The 17,945-nt window shown below is 35.5% G+C and overlaps 2 protein-coding genes across 3 annotated transcripts in view; one reads left to right on the forward strand and one right to left on the reverse strand.

The window, feature by feature from the left end:
• The window catches only part of myom2a (myomesin 2a), a 197,152-nt gene that overhangs the window by 31,008 nt on the left and 148,199 nt on the right, over window positions 1-17,945 (forward strand). The window lies entirely within an intron of this gene.
• LOC133621886 (hexokinase-1) overlaps window positions 1-17,945 on the reverse strand; it is a 46,711-nt gene that overhangs the window by 19,266 nt on the left and 9,500 nt on the right. Inside the window, exon 2 of the mRNA XM_061984315.2 lies at window positions 2,562-2,724. Coding sequence (XP_061840299.2) covers window positions 2,562-2,724 — 163 coding nt within the window. The remainder of the gene's footprint in view (window positions 1-2,561; window positions 2,725-17,945) is intronic.

The following is a 17,945-nucleotide window of genomic DNA, read 5'->3' on the forward strand; positions in this document are numbered from 1 at the left end:
GTTGATACGGTAAGTATTGTACGTGTTACGCACCAGCTCGTGCATCTTATTTGTCATTTGTTTTTAACAAATGTGAAGTTGTTAAAATTACCACGTGTAATCGCTAATGCTAATCAGTAGCATGTCAGTGGCAAAGCCAATGTATATTAGCATCAAGCTAGAGCATTTTTGGGAAAGTAGAGCCTTACTTAACTTACGTTGGAGCGTTTTTTTTAGTCAATTACTATGTTGGGGTTGGGTTCACATTTGAACCGGGAATCCACACCGGTACTAAACAGTACCAATGTTTGGTACGGTTGCGTGTGTGTTAGTAAATGCACGTTTTTGTTCATCATAAAATATGATTTTGTCTTGCAACCTTTTATGCTAACTTTATCTTGTTTTGTTATCACATTTCTGAGTCTCATTTGCGAGTATGACACCAAGTCGCAGTTCTAAGTCCAAGACGTTAGCTGGCAGTAGTGTATGGTTTATGTTGTTTTGTTCGTTCAGCCTTTGCTGTCTGTCGTGCCCTACAAAGTGTTGATACGGTAAGTATTGTACGTGTTACGCACCAGCTCGTGCATCTTATTTGTCATTTGTTTTTAACAAATGTGAAGTTGTTAAAATTACCATGTGTAATCGCTAATGCTAATCAGTAGCATGTCAGTGGCAAAGCCAATGTATATTAGCATCAAGCTAGCGCATTTTTGGGAAAGTAGAGCCTTACTTAACTTACGTTGGAGCGTTTTTTTTTAGTCAATTACTATGTTGGGGTTGGGTTCACATTTGAACCGGGAATCCACACCGGTACTAAACAGTACCAATGTTCGGTACGGTTGCGTGTGTGTTAGTAAATGCACGTTTTTGTTCGTAATAAAATATGATTTTGTCTTGCAACCTTTTATGCTAACTTTATCTTGTTTTGTTATCACATTTCTGAGTCTCATTTGGGAGTATGACACCAAGTCGCGGTTCTAAGTCCAAGACGTGAGATGGCAGTAGTGTATGGTTTATGTTGTTTTGTTCGTTCAGCCTTTGCTGTCTGTCGTGCCCTACAAAGTGTTGATACGGTAAGTATTGTACGTGTTACGCACCAGCTCGTGCATCTTATTTGTCATTTGTTTTTAACAAATGTGAAGTTGTTAAAATTACCATGTGTAATCGCTAATGCTAATCAGTAGCATGTCAGTGGCAAAGCCAATGTATATTAGCATCAAGCTAGCGCATTTTTGGGAAAGTAGAGCCTTACTTAAGTTACGTTGGAGCGTTTTTTTTTAGTCAATTACTATGTTGGGGTTGGGTTCACATTTGAACCGGGAATCCACACCGGTACTAAACAGTACCAATGTTCGGTACGGTTGCGTGTGTGTTAGTAAATGCACGTTTTTGTTCGTAATAAAATATGATTTTGTCTTGCAACCTTTTATGCTAACTTTATCTTGTTTTGTTATCACATTTCTGAGTCTCATTTGCGAGTATGACACCAAGTCGCAGTTCTAAGTCCAAGACGTTAGCTGGCAGTAGTGTATGGTTTATGTTGTTTTGTTCGTTCAGCCTTTGCTGTCTGTCGTGCCCTACAAAGTGTTGATACGGTAAGTATTGTACGTGTTACGCACCAGCTCGTGCATTTTAGTCGTCATTTTTGAAAGTGTTGAAATTACCACGTGTAATCGTTAATGCGTATCAGTAGCATGTCAGTGGCAAAGCCAATGTATATTAGCATCAAGCTAGCGCATTTTTGGGAAAGTAGAGCCTTACTTAACTTACGTTGGAGTGTTTTTTTGTAGTCAATTTCTTTGTTGGGGATACCGGAAATCCACATCGGTACTCAACAGTACCAACTTTCGGTACTGTTGCGTGTGTGTTAGTAAATGCACGCTTTTGTTTGTAATAAAATATAATTTTGTCTTGCAACCTTTTATGCTAACTTTATCTTGTTTTGTTATCACATTTCTGAGTCTCATTTGCGAGTATGACACCAAGTCGCAGTTCTAAGTCCAAGACGTTAGATGGCAGTAGTGTATGGTTTATGTTGTTTTGTTCGTTCAGCCTTTGCTGTCTGTCGTGCCCTACAAAGTGTTAATACGGTAAGTCTTGTACGTATTACGCACCAGCTCGTGCATTTTCGTCGTCATTTTTTTTAAAGTAAATTTGAAAGTGTTGAAATGACCACGTGTAATCGTTAATGCGTATCAGTGGCAAAGCCAATGTATATTAGCATCAAGCTAGCGCATTTTTGGTAAAGTAAACCCTTACTTAACTTACTTTTTTTTGGTGAATTTCTTTGTTGGCATTGAAAATTGCAACATTACCTGAAGGTACACTCAAAGTTCCAAATAACGCGGTCGTTGGGGTCCATAAAATATTCCCGAGAATATACGAAAAAGCTATTATTGTACACACGTTATCAAAGTAGTCCTTCTTGGTACTGATTATTGTATTGCTTACTTTGTTACATAATAAAATGAGCGATATATATATTTTTATTTTCCTAATACTGCATTATGTGAAGAGCAACGGTAACACACAAAATGATAACTTTTAACAATCAATGTCTGTTTTTTCCTCGTGGACTCTACCTGATCCGTCCGGGATGGACCTGACGAAGGTGGGCAACATTTTGACGGTGGCGGTGGGGTTGGTGTCGTGGCCCAGCCCGTCCACCATCTCCCGGCGGAAGCGGTTCATGACATCCTTCAGCGTGTCATCGGAGAACCTCATGGAGTAGAGGTACTTGTCGATCTGAGGACGCAAACACACGTTAGCCGCGGCCGGTCCGTTCCGCCCCTTTCCACTCGGGGGCGGCAGAGACAAGGGTCACGTGTGAATGGCCGCTTATTGCGTATAAGTGACACAAATTGGGAGGAAAAGAATATGATTAAAAGCCAAAATGTCCCTGTCGGGTTCAAACACTGATGACATTTATTAAACAAGACAAGAAGCAAGGAATTAAACAGAGACAGAATTAAATTTGGCTCAATGAGGAGAAATGTCTGGACTGTACTCTTTGTACAGTTCCACCACGCTCTGACGAAAGATTGTACGCCTCCTCTTTTATTTGGACTTTCCCTGATTACATGGCAACAGCTGTTTCTAAGGGAGGGGGGTCGTAAACAGCCATTGCCTTTGTTACAAGCAATTCAAAGAAAATGTCGGTTCAAAGAAAATGTCATAAAAGAGTTCAAAGAAGAGGTCCTGCCTCCTCTCCGCTTTGTAGTTCTCGGGTCAAGACAAAATCTTTCTGTGGATTACAATACATCAAAGAAACAGAACACCTTCATGTTGCTCCCCGTCCTACACAGTGGAGTTTTACAAGCCTTCTTCTTGGCAGGATCAAAGACAGCTTTTGTCTTCTTACTCATGGCAACACTTAAGTTTTGTGATAACTTAGATACAATTATTCTGACAGTCCCGTTGTGGGAATATTTCAGCTTCAAATCGGATGGGCAATATGAGCCCATCAACAGGGATGAACAAGCGAAAATGCCGTAATCACGTGATGGCAATAAACAAAAAGACAACGCCCGACCTAATTTTTCAAATTGAAACAAAATAAAAAATAACTTTAAGGTGTTTAATATTTATTTAGGTTAAATTTTTGCTTAGACAAAAGAGTCAATTTTATTATTTGTTTATTTATTTAGCATATCTTCCAATTCCAGTACAATGGTAAAGAATATTAGTTAAAAGTGTATTTCCTTTTTTAAATTATTTGCATTATTATTAAATACAATGATTACATTACATTATAAACCAGGGGTGCCTAAAGTGTGGCCCCGGGGGGGGCCATTTTTTAACGGATCGCAGCACATTTTGTAAAGAAAATTCCAAAAAAGAAAAAAACTGAAAAAGTGGAATAAAAGAGCAAGCAGGTTAAATGTACCGAAAAAAGTTGCAATATTGACTCTAATCACACAAAACTGCCAGGCGGGAAGTCAAAAATTTTGCTCAGAATATGATAAAAACTTATATTTGACGGATTGATCTGAAGTGTTAAAAGTAAAAAATAATATATATTGATAATTTTTTAAATGATCATGAGTGGGGTCTTTTGGATTCCCGTGATCTTTTAGGTCTGTTGATTTTAAAACTGTAATTGCTCAAAAAAATAATAGTGAGCCACCATCAATGTTGTTATGAGTTATTGACCTATTTAAGGCTCCAATGACTTCACATCAAATATTCAATTTCTATTGGAAAATATTGCATAGTTTGTGTTTTTCTTACGAAAGACCATTTTGACAAAAAAGGGCATAAAACATCAAATTAACCCGATTTTATGTCGACGGATAAATCTGAAGTTGATTTATAAATATTTAAGCATTGAAAGTAAAAAAAATAATATATGACTGATTTGTAACACTAGAGACCCTTTTGGGTCCCTAGGACCTTCAGTGTTCACCATTTATTTTTAATTTTTTTGCTGCAGCTGTTACATATACTGTAGTATTGTACATGGTAATTGGATTTATTATATATTGTATATATTATATAAAAATATATTAGTATATATTATATTCTGTATACAGGTAAAAGCCAGTAAATTAGAATATTTTGAAAAACTTGATTTATTTCAGTAATTGCATTCAAAAGGTGTAACTTGTACATTATATTTATTCATTGCACACAGACTGATGCATTCAAATGTTTATTTCATTTAATTTTGATGATTTGAAGTGGCAACAAATGAAAATCCAAAATTCCGTGTGTCACAAAATTAGAATATTACTTAAGGCTAATACAAAAAAGGGATTTTTAGAAATGTGGGCCAACTGAAAAGTATGAAAATGAAAAATATGAGCATGTACAATACTCAATACTTGGTTGGAGCTCCTTTTGCCTCAATTACTGCGTTAATGCGGCGTGGCATGGAGTCGATGAGTTTCTGGCACTGCTCAGGTGTTATGAGAGCCCAGGTTGCTCTGATAGTGGCCTTCAACTCTTCTGCGTTTTTGGGTCTGGCATTCTGCATCTTCCTTTTCACAATACCCCACAGATTTTCTATGGGGCTAAGGTCAGGGGAGTTGGCGGGCCAATTTAGAAGAGAAATACCATGGTCCGTAAACCAGGCACGGGTAGATTTTGCGCTGTGTGCAGGCGCCAAGTCCTGTTGGAACTTGAAATCTCCATCTCCATAGAGCAGGTCAGCAGCAGGAAGCATGAAGTGCTCTAAAACTTGCTGGTAGACGGCTGCGTTGACCCTGGATCTCAGGAAACAGAGTGGACCGACACCAGCAGATGACATGGCACCCCAAACCATCACCCAACCATGCAAATTTTGCATTTCCTTTGGAAATCGAGGTCCCAGAATCTGGAGGAAGACAGGAGAGGCACAGGATCCACGTTGCCTGAAGTCTAGTGTAAAGTTTCCACCATCAGTGATGGTTTGGGGTGCCATGTCATCTGCTGGTGTCGGTCCACTCTGTTTCCTGAGATCCAGGGTCAACGCAGCCGTCTACCAGCAAGTTTTAGAGCACTTCATGCTTCCTGCTGTTGACCTGCTCTATGGAGATGGAGATTTCAAGTTCCAACAGGACTTGGCGCCTGCACACAGCGCAAAATCTACCCGTGCCTGGTTTACGGACCATGGTATTTCTGTTCTAAATTGGCCCGCCAACTCCCCTGACCTTAGCCCCATAGAAAATCTGTGGGGTATTGTGAAAAGGAAGATGCAGAATGCCAGACCCAAAAACGCAGAAGAGTTGAAGGCCACTATCAGAGCAACCTGGGCTCTCATAACACCTGAGCAGTGCCAGAAACTCATCGACTCCATGCCACGCCGCATTAACGCAGTAATTGAGGCAAAAGGAGCTCCAACCAAGTATTGAGTATTGTACATGCTCATATTTTTCATTTTCATACTTTTCAGTTGGCCAACATTTCTAAAAATCCCTTTTTCGTATTAGCCTTAAGTAATATTCTAATTTTGTGACACACGGAATTTTGGATTTTCATTTGTTGCCACTTCAAATCATCAAAATTAAATGAAATAAACATTTGAATGCATCAGTCTGTGTGCAATGAATAAATATAATGTACAAGTTACACCTTTTGAATGCAATTACTGAAATAAATCAAGTTTTTCAAAATATTCTAATTTACTGGCTTTTACCTGTATATAATATGTAAATATTACATATATGCTATATTGCTACTATGGTACATTTTTAGTCTACTTTACACCTGCATTATCCTTTCAAGCCTTACCCTTTCCATCCTTTGCAACTGAGCTACTGTGTGGAACAATTTCCCTTGTGGATCAATAAAGTTTAAGTCTACATGATGTAATGATAAGTGTGACCAGTAGATGGCAGTCAAACATAAGTGATACGTGTAGACTGCAATATGATGACACAAGTAAACAACACCAACTTTTTGAATGTTCCACTGAAAATATAGAACATTACACACGACCCTATGGTCCGGAAAATACGCTACTTGTATGTAAATGTAGTGGTGGTGTCAAAAAAAAAATATTTTTTAATGAATCGTGATTCTTATTTGTAACGATTCTTAATCAAAAAAATGTAAACTCTTTTTTTAATGTTTTTTTTTTTTTTAGTCTATCCAGTCTGATAAATCATATAGTTGATGGAGATGATCATATCTGCTGTACAGATTTACTTTAGAAAAGATAAGTGTTGGATACTTCTCTTATTGCCTTATTTAGGGCCCGCATGGCCCATTGCATAAGGACTCCCACAGGGAGTCCTTATGCAATGGGACATAAGGACCTATTGAATTTGTAAGGTTTTATTAGGGCCCGCATGGCCCATTGTTATTATTCTTTCTTATTCCGCAGCTTTGCGCGGTACTTTGACCCCCTTAACATGCTTCAAAACTCACCAAATTTGACGCACACATAAATAAACTCAAACAAAACTCTTTGGTAAAAAAAACAAACCCCAAAACTCAAAATTGCGCTCTAGCGCCCCTACAAAGTAAACTTTTTCTAACTCCCAGTACGAATGTCGTAGAGACATGAAACAAAAACCTCTATGTAGGTCTCACTTAGACTTAAATTTTATTAATTTATTTTCTCGGCCAAAAATCTACAGGAAGTTTGCTATTCCCCCTTCAACACTAAATTTTAGTAAAATCAGTCACTTTTGCCTGTTTGAGCTTTAATTTGACCCCCTTAACATGCTTCAAAACTCACCAAACTGAACGCACACATCAGGACTGGCAAACATTGCGATCTACAAAAAAAACCTAACCCCAAATCTCAAAATTGAGCTCTAGAGCAATTTTTGAATAAAACCGAGAAAAAACTGCTCCTCGGAAGAAAAAAATGACAAAACTGCCTGTAACTCCCACTGGGAAGGTCGGAGAGACATGAAACAAAAACCTCTATGTAGGTCTCACTTAGACCTACATTTCATAGATTGACAACCCCCAGCAAAAATCAACAGGAAGTTTGCTATTCCCCCTTCAAAACAATTTTTTCTCCTCTGAGCGCGTTTGTCGTTTCGGCTTCAAACTAACACAGGAGAGAGATTGAACCCTTGTGTATAAAATTATAGAACAGCATTTTTGTAACTGCTCCGGTTTTGATTTTATGACCCTTCAAAGAACCGCTGCGCTGATGCTGCTGCGCTGCTGTTTTTTTAAGATGGCTGCTTAAAAGCAGGAAGCACCAGCGTGCCTACACAATGCAGACAAGGTAGGTACACTAGACAAAAGTATTGGGACACTTATGACTACCACCGGACAAAAGTATTGGGACACTTATGACTACCACCGGACAAAAGTATTGGGACACTTAGGACGACAACTGGACAAAAGTATTGGGACACTTGGGACTACAACTTGACAAAAGTATTGGGAAACTTAGGACTACCACTGAACAAAAGTATTGGGACACTTAGGACGACAACTGGACAAAAGTATTGGGACACTTGGGACTACAACTCGACAAAAGTATTGGGAAACTTAGGACTACCACTGAACAAAAGTATTGGGACACTTAGGACGACAACTGGACAAAAGTATTGGGACACTTGGGACTACAACTTGACAAAAGTATTGGGAAACTTAGGACTACCACTGAACAAAAGTATTGGGACACTTACACTGGACAAAAGTATTGGGACACTTGGGACTAAAACTTGACAAAAGTATTGGGACACTTAGGACTACCACTGGACTAAAGTATTGGGACACCTACACTGGACAAAAGTATTGGGACACTTAGGACTAAAACTGGACAAAAGTATTGGGACACTTGGGACGAAAACTGGACAAAAGCATTGGGACACTTAGGACTAGCACCTGCCAAATACGCGGGCCCGACCAACGCTGCTTGCAGCTTTAATTTGTATTTGACTTTATTAAATGTTTGGGTAGAATTTTAATTAAAAAAAACAGTTTTCTTTGAAGTAATATTCAAATTGATCAGAACATTTTCATGGAGGAATGTAGTTAATCATAGCACTGGCACCCAGTGTTATTGGAAAAAAAAAAGTTTTGATTTTCAATCAAGAATTGGTGTGAATCGGGAATAGAGTCTGAATCGAATTGTTACCCCCAAGAATCGAATCGATTCACAGACCTAAAATGTTGGCAGAGTTTGTGTCAAAGCAGTATTTTCACACTGCAACAAAACGACGACTCAGCATTTTTGCTACCGATGTTTGTGTTGTTATTCTCGTCAGGGCACCTTGACCGATTCAACTAGAGGCGAGTGGGATCGATTTTTGTTTTTTTTCCCCAAGCCAATACTTTGATTGGCTCTGCAAACAACCAGAGCACCTCGTAGCCCTCAAACACACATGAACCTAAACTGTTCGTAGACTTTTACAAACATTGTCATGGACTTGAATGGCGTACTCGTCTTCTCATTGGCTGACCGCTGCCTATTTTTTCTCGGGTAATCTTATCAGCGGTCAAACGCTGTGTCACGCACGATTGTTTGTCGTCACGTTGACCTTTGTGGTGTTGCTATTATTAACTGCTCATTAACGCAGCACGGGATGCAACTGTTTGTGGGCTCCGCCAGCTCACTTGGCATATCCAAAGGCATTCAAAAATGGCCCCCAATAAGTCAATAATTGAACAATAAATGAAAATGAGCTTCCATCCATCCATCCATCCATCTTCTGCCGCTTATCCGAGGTCGGGTCGTGGGGGCAGCAGCCTAAGCAGGGAAGCCCAGACTACCCTCTCCCCAGCCACTCCGTCCAGCTCTTCCCAGGGGATCCCGAGGCATTCCGAGGCCAGCTGGGAGACATAGTCTTCATACTGCATACCTGCCAACTACTCCGGTTTTCCCGTAATTAGTACGGTTTTCATCAACCTATTCCGGGTTACGGTTGCAGTGATAAAAAATACGGTTTTTCATTAATTAAAAAAAATAATTTTTTTTTAAGTTTTATTCACGAAATCGCGTAACAACAACGACATTCGACCTGCTTCCCGTAACTTCCTATCGAGCCATTCCGCGAGGCTATTTATAGCACCGCTGCCAAGCACGAGGCACCTGTTGTCATTGTTTCCAAACGAGCGAACGATCATGGAATCAGCCGGAGAAAAATCGCATACGAGTCTTAAACCGAAAAGAAAAACTGCAGTCATTCCGTGAAGAATATTCAAAAGCCTATCCAGGAATAATGATCCGTTCCAAAAAGGGTGAAAACTACGCGAATTGCACCTTGTGCAGACAAGATTTTTCGATCGGACACGGAGGAATTAGCGATGTAAAAGACCACGTTGGGACAAAAAAAACACAAGTCTAATGCCGTTGCTAGCGATACAAGTGGAAAACTTTCAATGTTTTTCGGATTTTTAGCCACAAAAAGGTAATGACACCAAATGTTATCTATTGGAATTGTTTAGTACTGTTATACTGTTAAAAGTGTTTATACTATTTACGCTTTCAAGTCCAAGTTGAAGAAATCTTGTTAAATGTTGACAGCATAACTACCAAAATACAGAAGTATGTCCTTAATATTTTTGCAGTGCTATTTCTGTTGAAAAGTTCAAATGATTACATTAGAGATGTGATGTGCCACTTTTCAAGTGTCTGATGGCTTCAATTAATTTTCATTCATTTTTCATATTTTGAATTCTTTTGAAAGGCTTACAAAAAAACTACATTTGAATTGTAATTCCATGCTATTGACAGGACTATTAATTTTAATGAAGTTAGCTTACCATGTTTACAGTATGATAATTGTGATAGAAATGTGAATTTTAGGCACAGAATATTTTTTACAATTGAACAAGGCAGTAGATTATACAAGCTTGGACAGAAAGTTGATAATGACACCAATTTTTTTTTTTAATGGAATTGTTTAGTACTGTTTTACCATTTGTTTACTGTCAAAAGTGTTTATACTGTTTATACTTTCAATTAACAAATTGAAGTCTTGTGAAAGGTTGACAGGATAACTGGCATTAACTGTCAAAATAATTTCAAACTATTGAAGTTAGCTTACAGAATAAACATGTCAATCAACCCATATGATTTTTGCTGTAATATTTTTGTTTTGAAAAGTCACTGTGACTGATAGAAAAGTGATGGTTTTAGCAACATTTTAACCTGTCTGAATGCTAATAATCATTTTGCGTCGGGGGGCGAAGCCTGAACCCCCCACCAGGACTTTGTCCTGGACCTACCGGGGCCTGCGGCCCCTGGACCCTGGCTACTAGGTTTTTCTGATTTCAAAAGTTGGCAGGTATGATACTGTCAGAATAATTGTATCTACAAGACTTTGTGTTACATTGAGTACAGCTCGACCCTTTGAGAGGACAAAAGCTGTCTTTGATCCTACCAAGCAAAAGGCTTGTAAAACTCCACTGTGTAGGATGGGGAGCGACATGAAGGCGCCGGTTTCTTTCTTCTATTGTAATCCACAGGAAGATTTTATCTTGACCCGAGATCTACAAAGCGGAGAGGAGGCAGGCACCTTTTCTTTGAACTGTTTTACGACCTTTTCTTTGAACTGTTTTGTAACCAAAGGCGATGGCTGTTTACGACCCCCCTCCCTTGGAAACAGCTGTTGCCATGTAATCAGGGAACGTCCAAATAAAAGAGGATGCGTACAATCTTTCGTCAGAGCATGGGACGACACTGTACAAGGGTACTACGCGTTTCTCCTCAATTGAGCTCAATTTAATTCTGTCTTTGTTTAATTCCTTGCTTCTTGTCTTGTTTAATAGATGTCATCAGTGTTTGAACCTGACACATACTTGGTAACGTTCGATAAAATGCTGCGTCTGTGTGTTTCTTTTCTTTCGTCTCTGGCTTTCAAAATGAATGCAATTGCTGGGATGTTACATGACATCACGTCCTGCCCAATGAATACATGTGGCGGTCAAGCTAGCTCTGTTCTCAATGGGTACTCAGCGCCATTTCGCCTTTCTCAAAGAAAAAATGCCTTATAACTGTGTTTTTTGGCTATACAAATGGTTCAAATTGCAAAAAGGATAAAAGTTTCTTCAGAGTTCCTCGAGAGGTAATCAAAAAGTGCGGAAGAGTGCAAGATTTTACGAAAGACTACGAGAAAAGTAGCTCACGCTCCAGTTCAAGGAAGCAGAGTCGAAGAATGCATGAGTTTTCAGTGATCACTTCGTTAAAGGTTTGTTTGATATACTTTTAACCTTTATTAAGTATTATATTGATCTTATTTGTATTTCTTAAACATTTGTTTGCTACGGGTGTTTGGAAAAGCACCAATTTGGCGAGTCTAAATAAAATAAATCAAATGTGAGCAAAACCTAAAAGAGTTAAGTTTTTACCACTTAACTCTCTCAATGTTGACATCTATAGTTTTTATTTTGATAAACAATCATGAATTAATATTTCAGCACATACACAATGTTGACATCTATAGTTATATTTTGATAAACAATCAAAAATGAATCAGCACGTACACAATGTTGACATCTATAGTTATATTTTGATAAACAATCAAATTAATCTTTCAGCACATACACAATGTTGACATCTATAGTTATATTTTGATAAACAATCAAATTAATCTTTCAGCACATACACAATGTTGACATCTATAGTTATATTTTGATAAACAATCAAAAATGAATCAGCACGTACACAATGTTGACATCTATAGTTATATTTTGATAAACAATCAAATTAATCTTTCAGCACATACACAATGTTGACATCTATAGTTATATTTTGATAAACAATCAAATTAATATTTCAGCACATACACAATGTTGACATCTATAGTTATATTTTGATAAACAATCAAAAATGAATCAGCACGTACACAATGTTGACATCTATAGTTATATTTTGATAAACAATCATGAATTAATATTTCAGCACATACACAATGTTGACATCTATAGTTATATTTTGATAAACAATGAAATTAATCTTTCAGCACATGCACAATGTTGACATCTGTAGTTATATTTTGATAAACAATCATAATTGAATCTTTCAGCACATACACAATGTTGACATCTGTAGTTATATTTTGATAAACAATCAAATTAATCTTTCAGCACATACACAATGTTGACATCTGTAGCTACATTTTGATAAACAACCATAAATGAATCTTTCAGCACATACACAATGTTGACGTCTATAGTTATATTTTGATAAACAATCATGAATGAATATTTCAGCACATACACAATGTTGACATCTGTAGTTATATTTTGATAAACAATCAAATTAATCTTTCAGCACATACACAATGTTAACATCCATTGTTATATTTTGATAAACAATAATACATGAATCTTTCAGCACATACACAATGTTGACGTCTATAGTTATATTTTGATAAACAATCAAATGAATCTTTCAGCACATACACAATGTTGACATCTGTAGTTACATTTTGATAAACAATCATAAATGAATCTTTCAGCACATACACAATGTTGACATCTATAGTTATATTTTGATAAACAATTAAATGAATCTTTCAGCACATACACAATGTTGACGTCTATAGTTATATTTTGATAAACAATCAAATTAATCTTTCAGCACATACACAATGTTGACATCTGTAGTTATATTTTGATAAACAATCATAATTGAATCTTTCAGCACGTACACAATGTTGACATATATAGTTATATTTTTATAAACAATCAAATTAATCTTTCAGCACGTACACAATGTTGACATCTGTAGTTATATTTTGATAAACAATCAAATGAATCTTTCAGCACATACACAATGTTAACATCCATTGTTATATTTTGATAAACAATAATACATGAATCTTTCAGCACATACACAATGTTGACGTCTATAGTTATATTTTGATAAACAATCATGAATGAATCTTTCAGCACATACACAATGTTAACATCCATTGTTATATTTTGATAAACAATAATACATGAATCTTTCAGCACATACACAATGTTGACGTCTATAGTTATATTTTGATAAACAATCAAATGAATCTTTCAGCACATACACAATGTTGACATCTGTAGTTACATTTTGATAAACAATCATAAATGAATCTTTCAGCACATACACAATGTTGACATCTATAGTTATATTTTGATAAACAATCATGAATGAATATTTCAGCACATACACAATGTTGACATCTATAGTTATATTTTGATAAACAATGAAATTAATCTTTCAGCACATACACAATGTGGACATCTATAGTTATATTTTGATAAACAACCATAAATGAATCTTTCAGCACATACACAATGTTGACGTCTATAGTTATATTTTGATACACAATCAAATTAATCTTTCAGCACATACACAATGTTGACATCTATAGTTATATTTTGATAAACAATCAAAAATGAATCTTTCAGCACATACACAATGTTGACATCTGTAGTTATATTTTGATAAACAATCAAATTAATATTTCAGCACATACACAATGTTAACATCCATTGTTATATTTTGATAAACAATAATACATGAATCTTTCAGCACATACACAATGTTGACGTCTATAGTTATATTTTGATAAACAATCAAATGAATCTTTCAGCACATACACAATGTTGACATCTGTAGTTACATTTTGATAAACAATCATAAATGAATCTTTCAGCACATACACAATGTTGACATCTATAGTTATATTTTGATAAACAATGAAATTAATCTTTCAGCACTTACACAATGTTGACATCTGTAGTTATATTTTGATAAACAATCATAATTGAATCTTTCAGCACGTACACAATGTTGACATATATAGTTATATTTTGATAAACAATCAAATTAATCTTTCAGCACGTACACAATGTTGACATCTATAGTTATATTTTGATAAACAATCATGAATGAATATTTCAGCACATACACAATGTTGACATCTATAGTTATATTTTGATAAACAATCATAATTGAATCTTTCAGCACATACACAATGTTGACATCTGTAGTTATATTTTGATAAACAATCATAATTGAATCTTTCAGCACGTACACAATGTTGACATATATAGTTATATTTTTATAAACAATCAAATTAATCTTTCAGCACGTACACAATGTTGACATCTATAGTTATATTTTGATAAACAATGAAATTAATCTTTCAGCACATACACAATGTGGACATCTATAGTTATATTTTGATAAACAACCATAAATGAATCTTTCAGCACATACACAATGTTGACGTCTATAGTTATATTTTGATACACAATCAAATTAATCTTTCAGCACATACACAATGTTGACATCTATAGTTATATTTTGATAAACAATCAAAAATGAATCTTTTAGCACGTACACAATGTTGACATCTATAGTTATATTTTGATAAACAATCATGAATTAATATTTCAGCACATACACAATGTTGACATCTATAGTTATATTTTGATAAACAATCATGAATGAATCTTTCAGCACATACACAATGTTGACATCTATAGTTATATTTTGATAAACAATCAAAAATGAATCTTTCAGCACGTACACAATGTTGACATCTATAGTTATATTTTGATTTAAAAAACATGCTACTCGTAAACGACACGTGCAACAACAACAACTACAAACATGGCAGTAGACAGTAAGTTCAATCATAAAATGCAACTCTTCCCGAGCAAAAACAATGCATATTTTTCCGGTAGATTCTTGGTACTAATCTCCTTGTCCGAGCCACACAAAGAAGTTGTAGACCTCCATGATTTTACAAGTTTCATCTTGTCGTGTAGAATGATGTCTGGAGCACAATAGTTTCATATTTCTGGGAACGTCACCAACAAATAATCCTTGATATCACTCCACAAATCTTTTTTTGATTAAGTAGGATCCATTCCATTGCACAGTTGGATTTTTTTTGCTCAAATCTGCTTAGGGTTCACTCAGTTTATTTGCCAGTGGAATTACATGAACAGAGCGAGCCTCTTGTCAGTCATCCACCATCTTTGTTTCGGCCTCGTTAGTTGTGACTTGCTAAGGAGAAGCACTGCTGAGTCACAAAAGTCCGGAGGAAAAAAGATGATTCCAGAGCTAAATGTGTGGGAAAATCCTCAAACGGAATTAGCAATATGAGCCCATCAACACAGACTATCTAGCATTGGCAAGGAAAACGACAACAAAACAAACCAGTGGACCTACTTTTTCCAACTGAGGAAAAAAACTGCATTTCAAGTAATCGACCCTCCAATACCTTACCTTAGACCACAGGTGTCAAACTCAAGGCCCGCGGGCCACATCTGGCCCTCCAAATCATTTTATATGGCCCGCAAAAGCCTGGAAATAATGTGTCATTAAAATACCTTAAAATGTATTTCTTTACTTTCTTATTTTCGTACTAAAGGTATTAGGGTTTTTTTTCTAGTTTGACAGGGAAAAACAATAGGGTCCAAAATTGTAACAAATATTATATTATTTAACTTTTTTGGTCAAAATCCAAATAAATACTTAAATGTCTGCTTAACTTATGATTTCAAAGCTGGTTATCCATCAAATTGTACACTATAAAAATGACCAATAGATTTTACTTAAGCATTTTTTTTGTTTTCTTACAGCAGGGGTGCTCATTACGTCGATCGCGAGCTACCGGTCGATCTCGGAGGGTGTGTCAGTCGATCACCAGCCAGGCATTAAAAAAATAGTCCTAAAAATGAGCGATCATAAATCTTCACTATGACGTCACTTTCGTCACTTGATTGACATTCACGGCACCCGAGGGTCTTCTGAGATGACGCTGGCTGCTGCCAGCTCATTAAAATTACCGACTGGAAGGCGAGAAACACTTTATTTCAACAGACTCTGGCGCCGTACCTGTCGTCAAAACTCCAAAGACCGACAGCACAGTTGCACAGTTGCGCTAACAATATAAGAGTCTCAGAAAGCTGGCGTGCACTAGCTAGTAAGCTACGGAGTTTGCCGACAATGTATTTATTGTAAAGTGTATACAGAGGAGTACGGAAGCTGGACAAATAAGATGCCAAAAACCAACCACTTTCATGTGGTATTGGACAGAAAGGAGGACTTTTTTTCTCCTCCATTCGAAAATGCGGACGTCATCAGCACCACTGTCTGATTCCTATCAATGCAAAATTCATCAGAATCAGGTAATACACCAACTTATATTCTTGTCTTCATGAAAGAAAGGAATCTATATGTGTTAAACATGCTTGTATTATCTTTAAACACCTTTAACTTGTTAACAATATTAACTATGTGTTAAACATGCTTGTATTATCATTAAACACCTTTAACTTGTTAACAATATTAACTATATGTATTAAACATGCTTGTATTATCTTTAACCACCTTTAAGTTGTTAACAATATTAACTATATGTGTTAAACATGCTTGTATTATCTTTAAACACCTTTAACTTGTTAACAATATTAACTATATGTATTAAACATTCTTGTATTATCATTAAACACCTTTAATTTATTAACAATATTAACTATGTGTTAAACATGCTTGTATTATCATTAAACACCTTTAACTTGTTAACAATATTAACTATATGTGTTAAACATGCTTGTATTATCTTTAAACACCTTTAACTTGTTAACAGTATTAACTATATGTATTAAACATTCTTGTATTATCATTAAACACCTTTAATTTATTAACAATATTAACTATGTGTTAAACATGCTTGTATTATCTTTAAACACCTTTAACTTATTAACAATATTAACTATATGTGTTAAACATGCTTGTATTATCTTTAAACACCTTTAACTTGTTAACAATATTAACTATATGTATTAAACATTCTTGTATTATCATTAAACACCTTTAATTTATTAACAATATTAACTATGTGTTAAACATGCTTGTATTATCTTTAAACACCTTTAACTTATTAACAATATTAACTATATGTGTTAAACATGCTTGCATTATCTTTAAACACATTTAACTTGTTAACAATATTAACTATATGTATTAAACATTCTTGTATTATCATTAAACACCTTTAATTTATTAACAATATTAACTATGTGTTAAACATGCTTGTATTATCTTTAAACACCTTTAACTTATTAACAATATTAACTATATGTGTTAAACATGCTTGCATTATCTTTAAACACATTTAACTTGTTAACAATATTAACTATATGTATTAAACATGCTTGTATTATCGTTAAACACCTTTAATTTATTAACAATATTAACTATGTGTTAAACATGCTTGTATTATCATTAAACACCTTTAACTTGTTAACAATATTAACTATATGTGTTAAACATGCTTGTATTATCTTTAAACACCTTTAACTTGTTAACAATATTAACTATATGTATTAAACATTCTTGTATTATCAAATCAAATCAAATCAAATCAACTTTATTTATAAAGCACATTTAAAATTTACCACAGGGGTAGCCAAAGTGCTGTACAATGAGCAGGTTAAAAGATAAAACGAGTACCGAGCAAACACAACACAACACAAACAGAACATGATAAAAAATAAATAATTAAAATAGAATTAATAAAAACATAAAAACATAAAAACAGGATCACAGCAGGTGTATTATGGGGCGCCAT

This window comes from Nerophis lumbriciformis, linkage group LG25, assembly GCF_033978685.3.
Source record: "Nerophis lumbriciformis linkage group LG25, RoL_Nlum_v2.1, whole genome shotgun sequence".
In the NCBI taxonomy this organism is placed as follows: Eukaryota; Metazoa; Chordata; class Actinopteri; order Syngnathiformes; family Syngnathidae; genus Nerophis; species Nerophis lumbriciformis.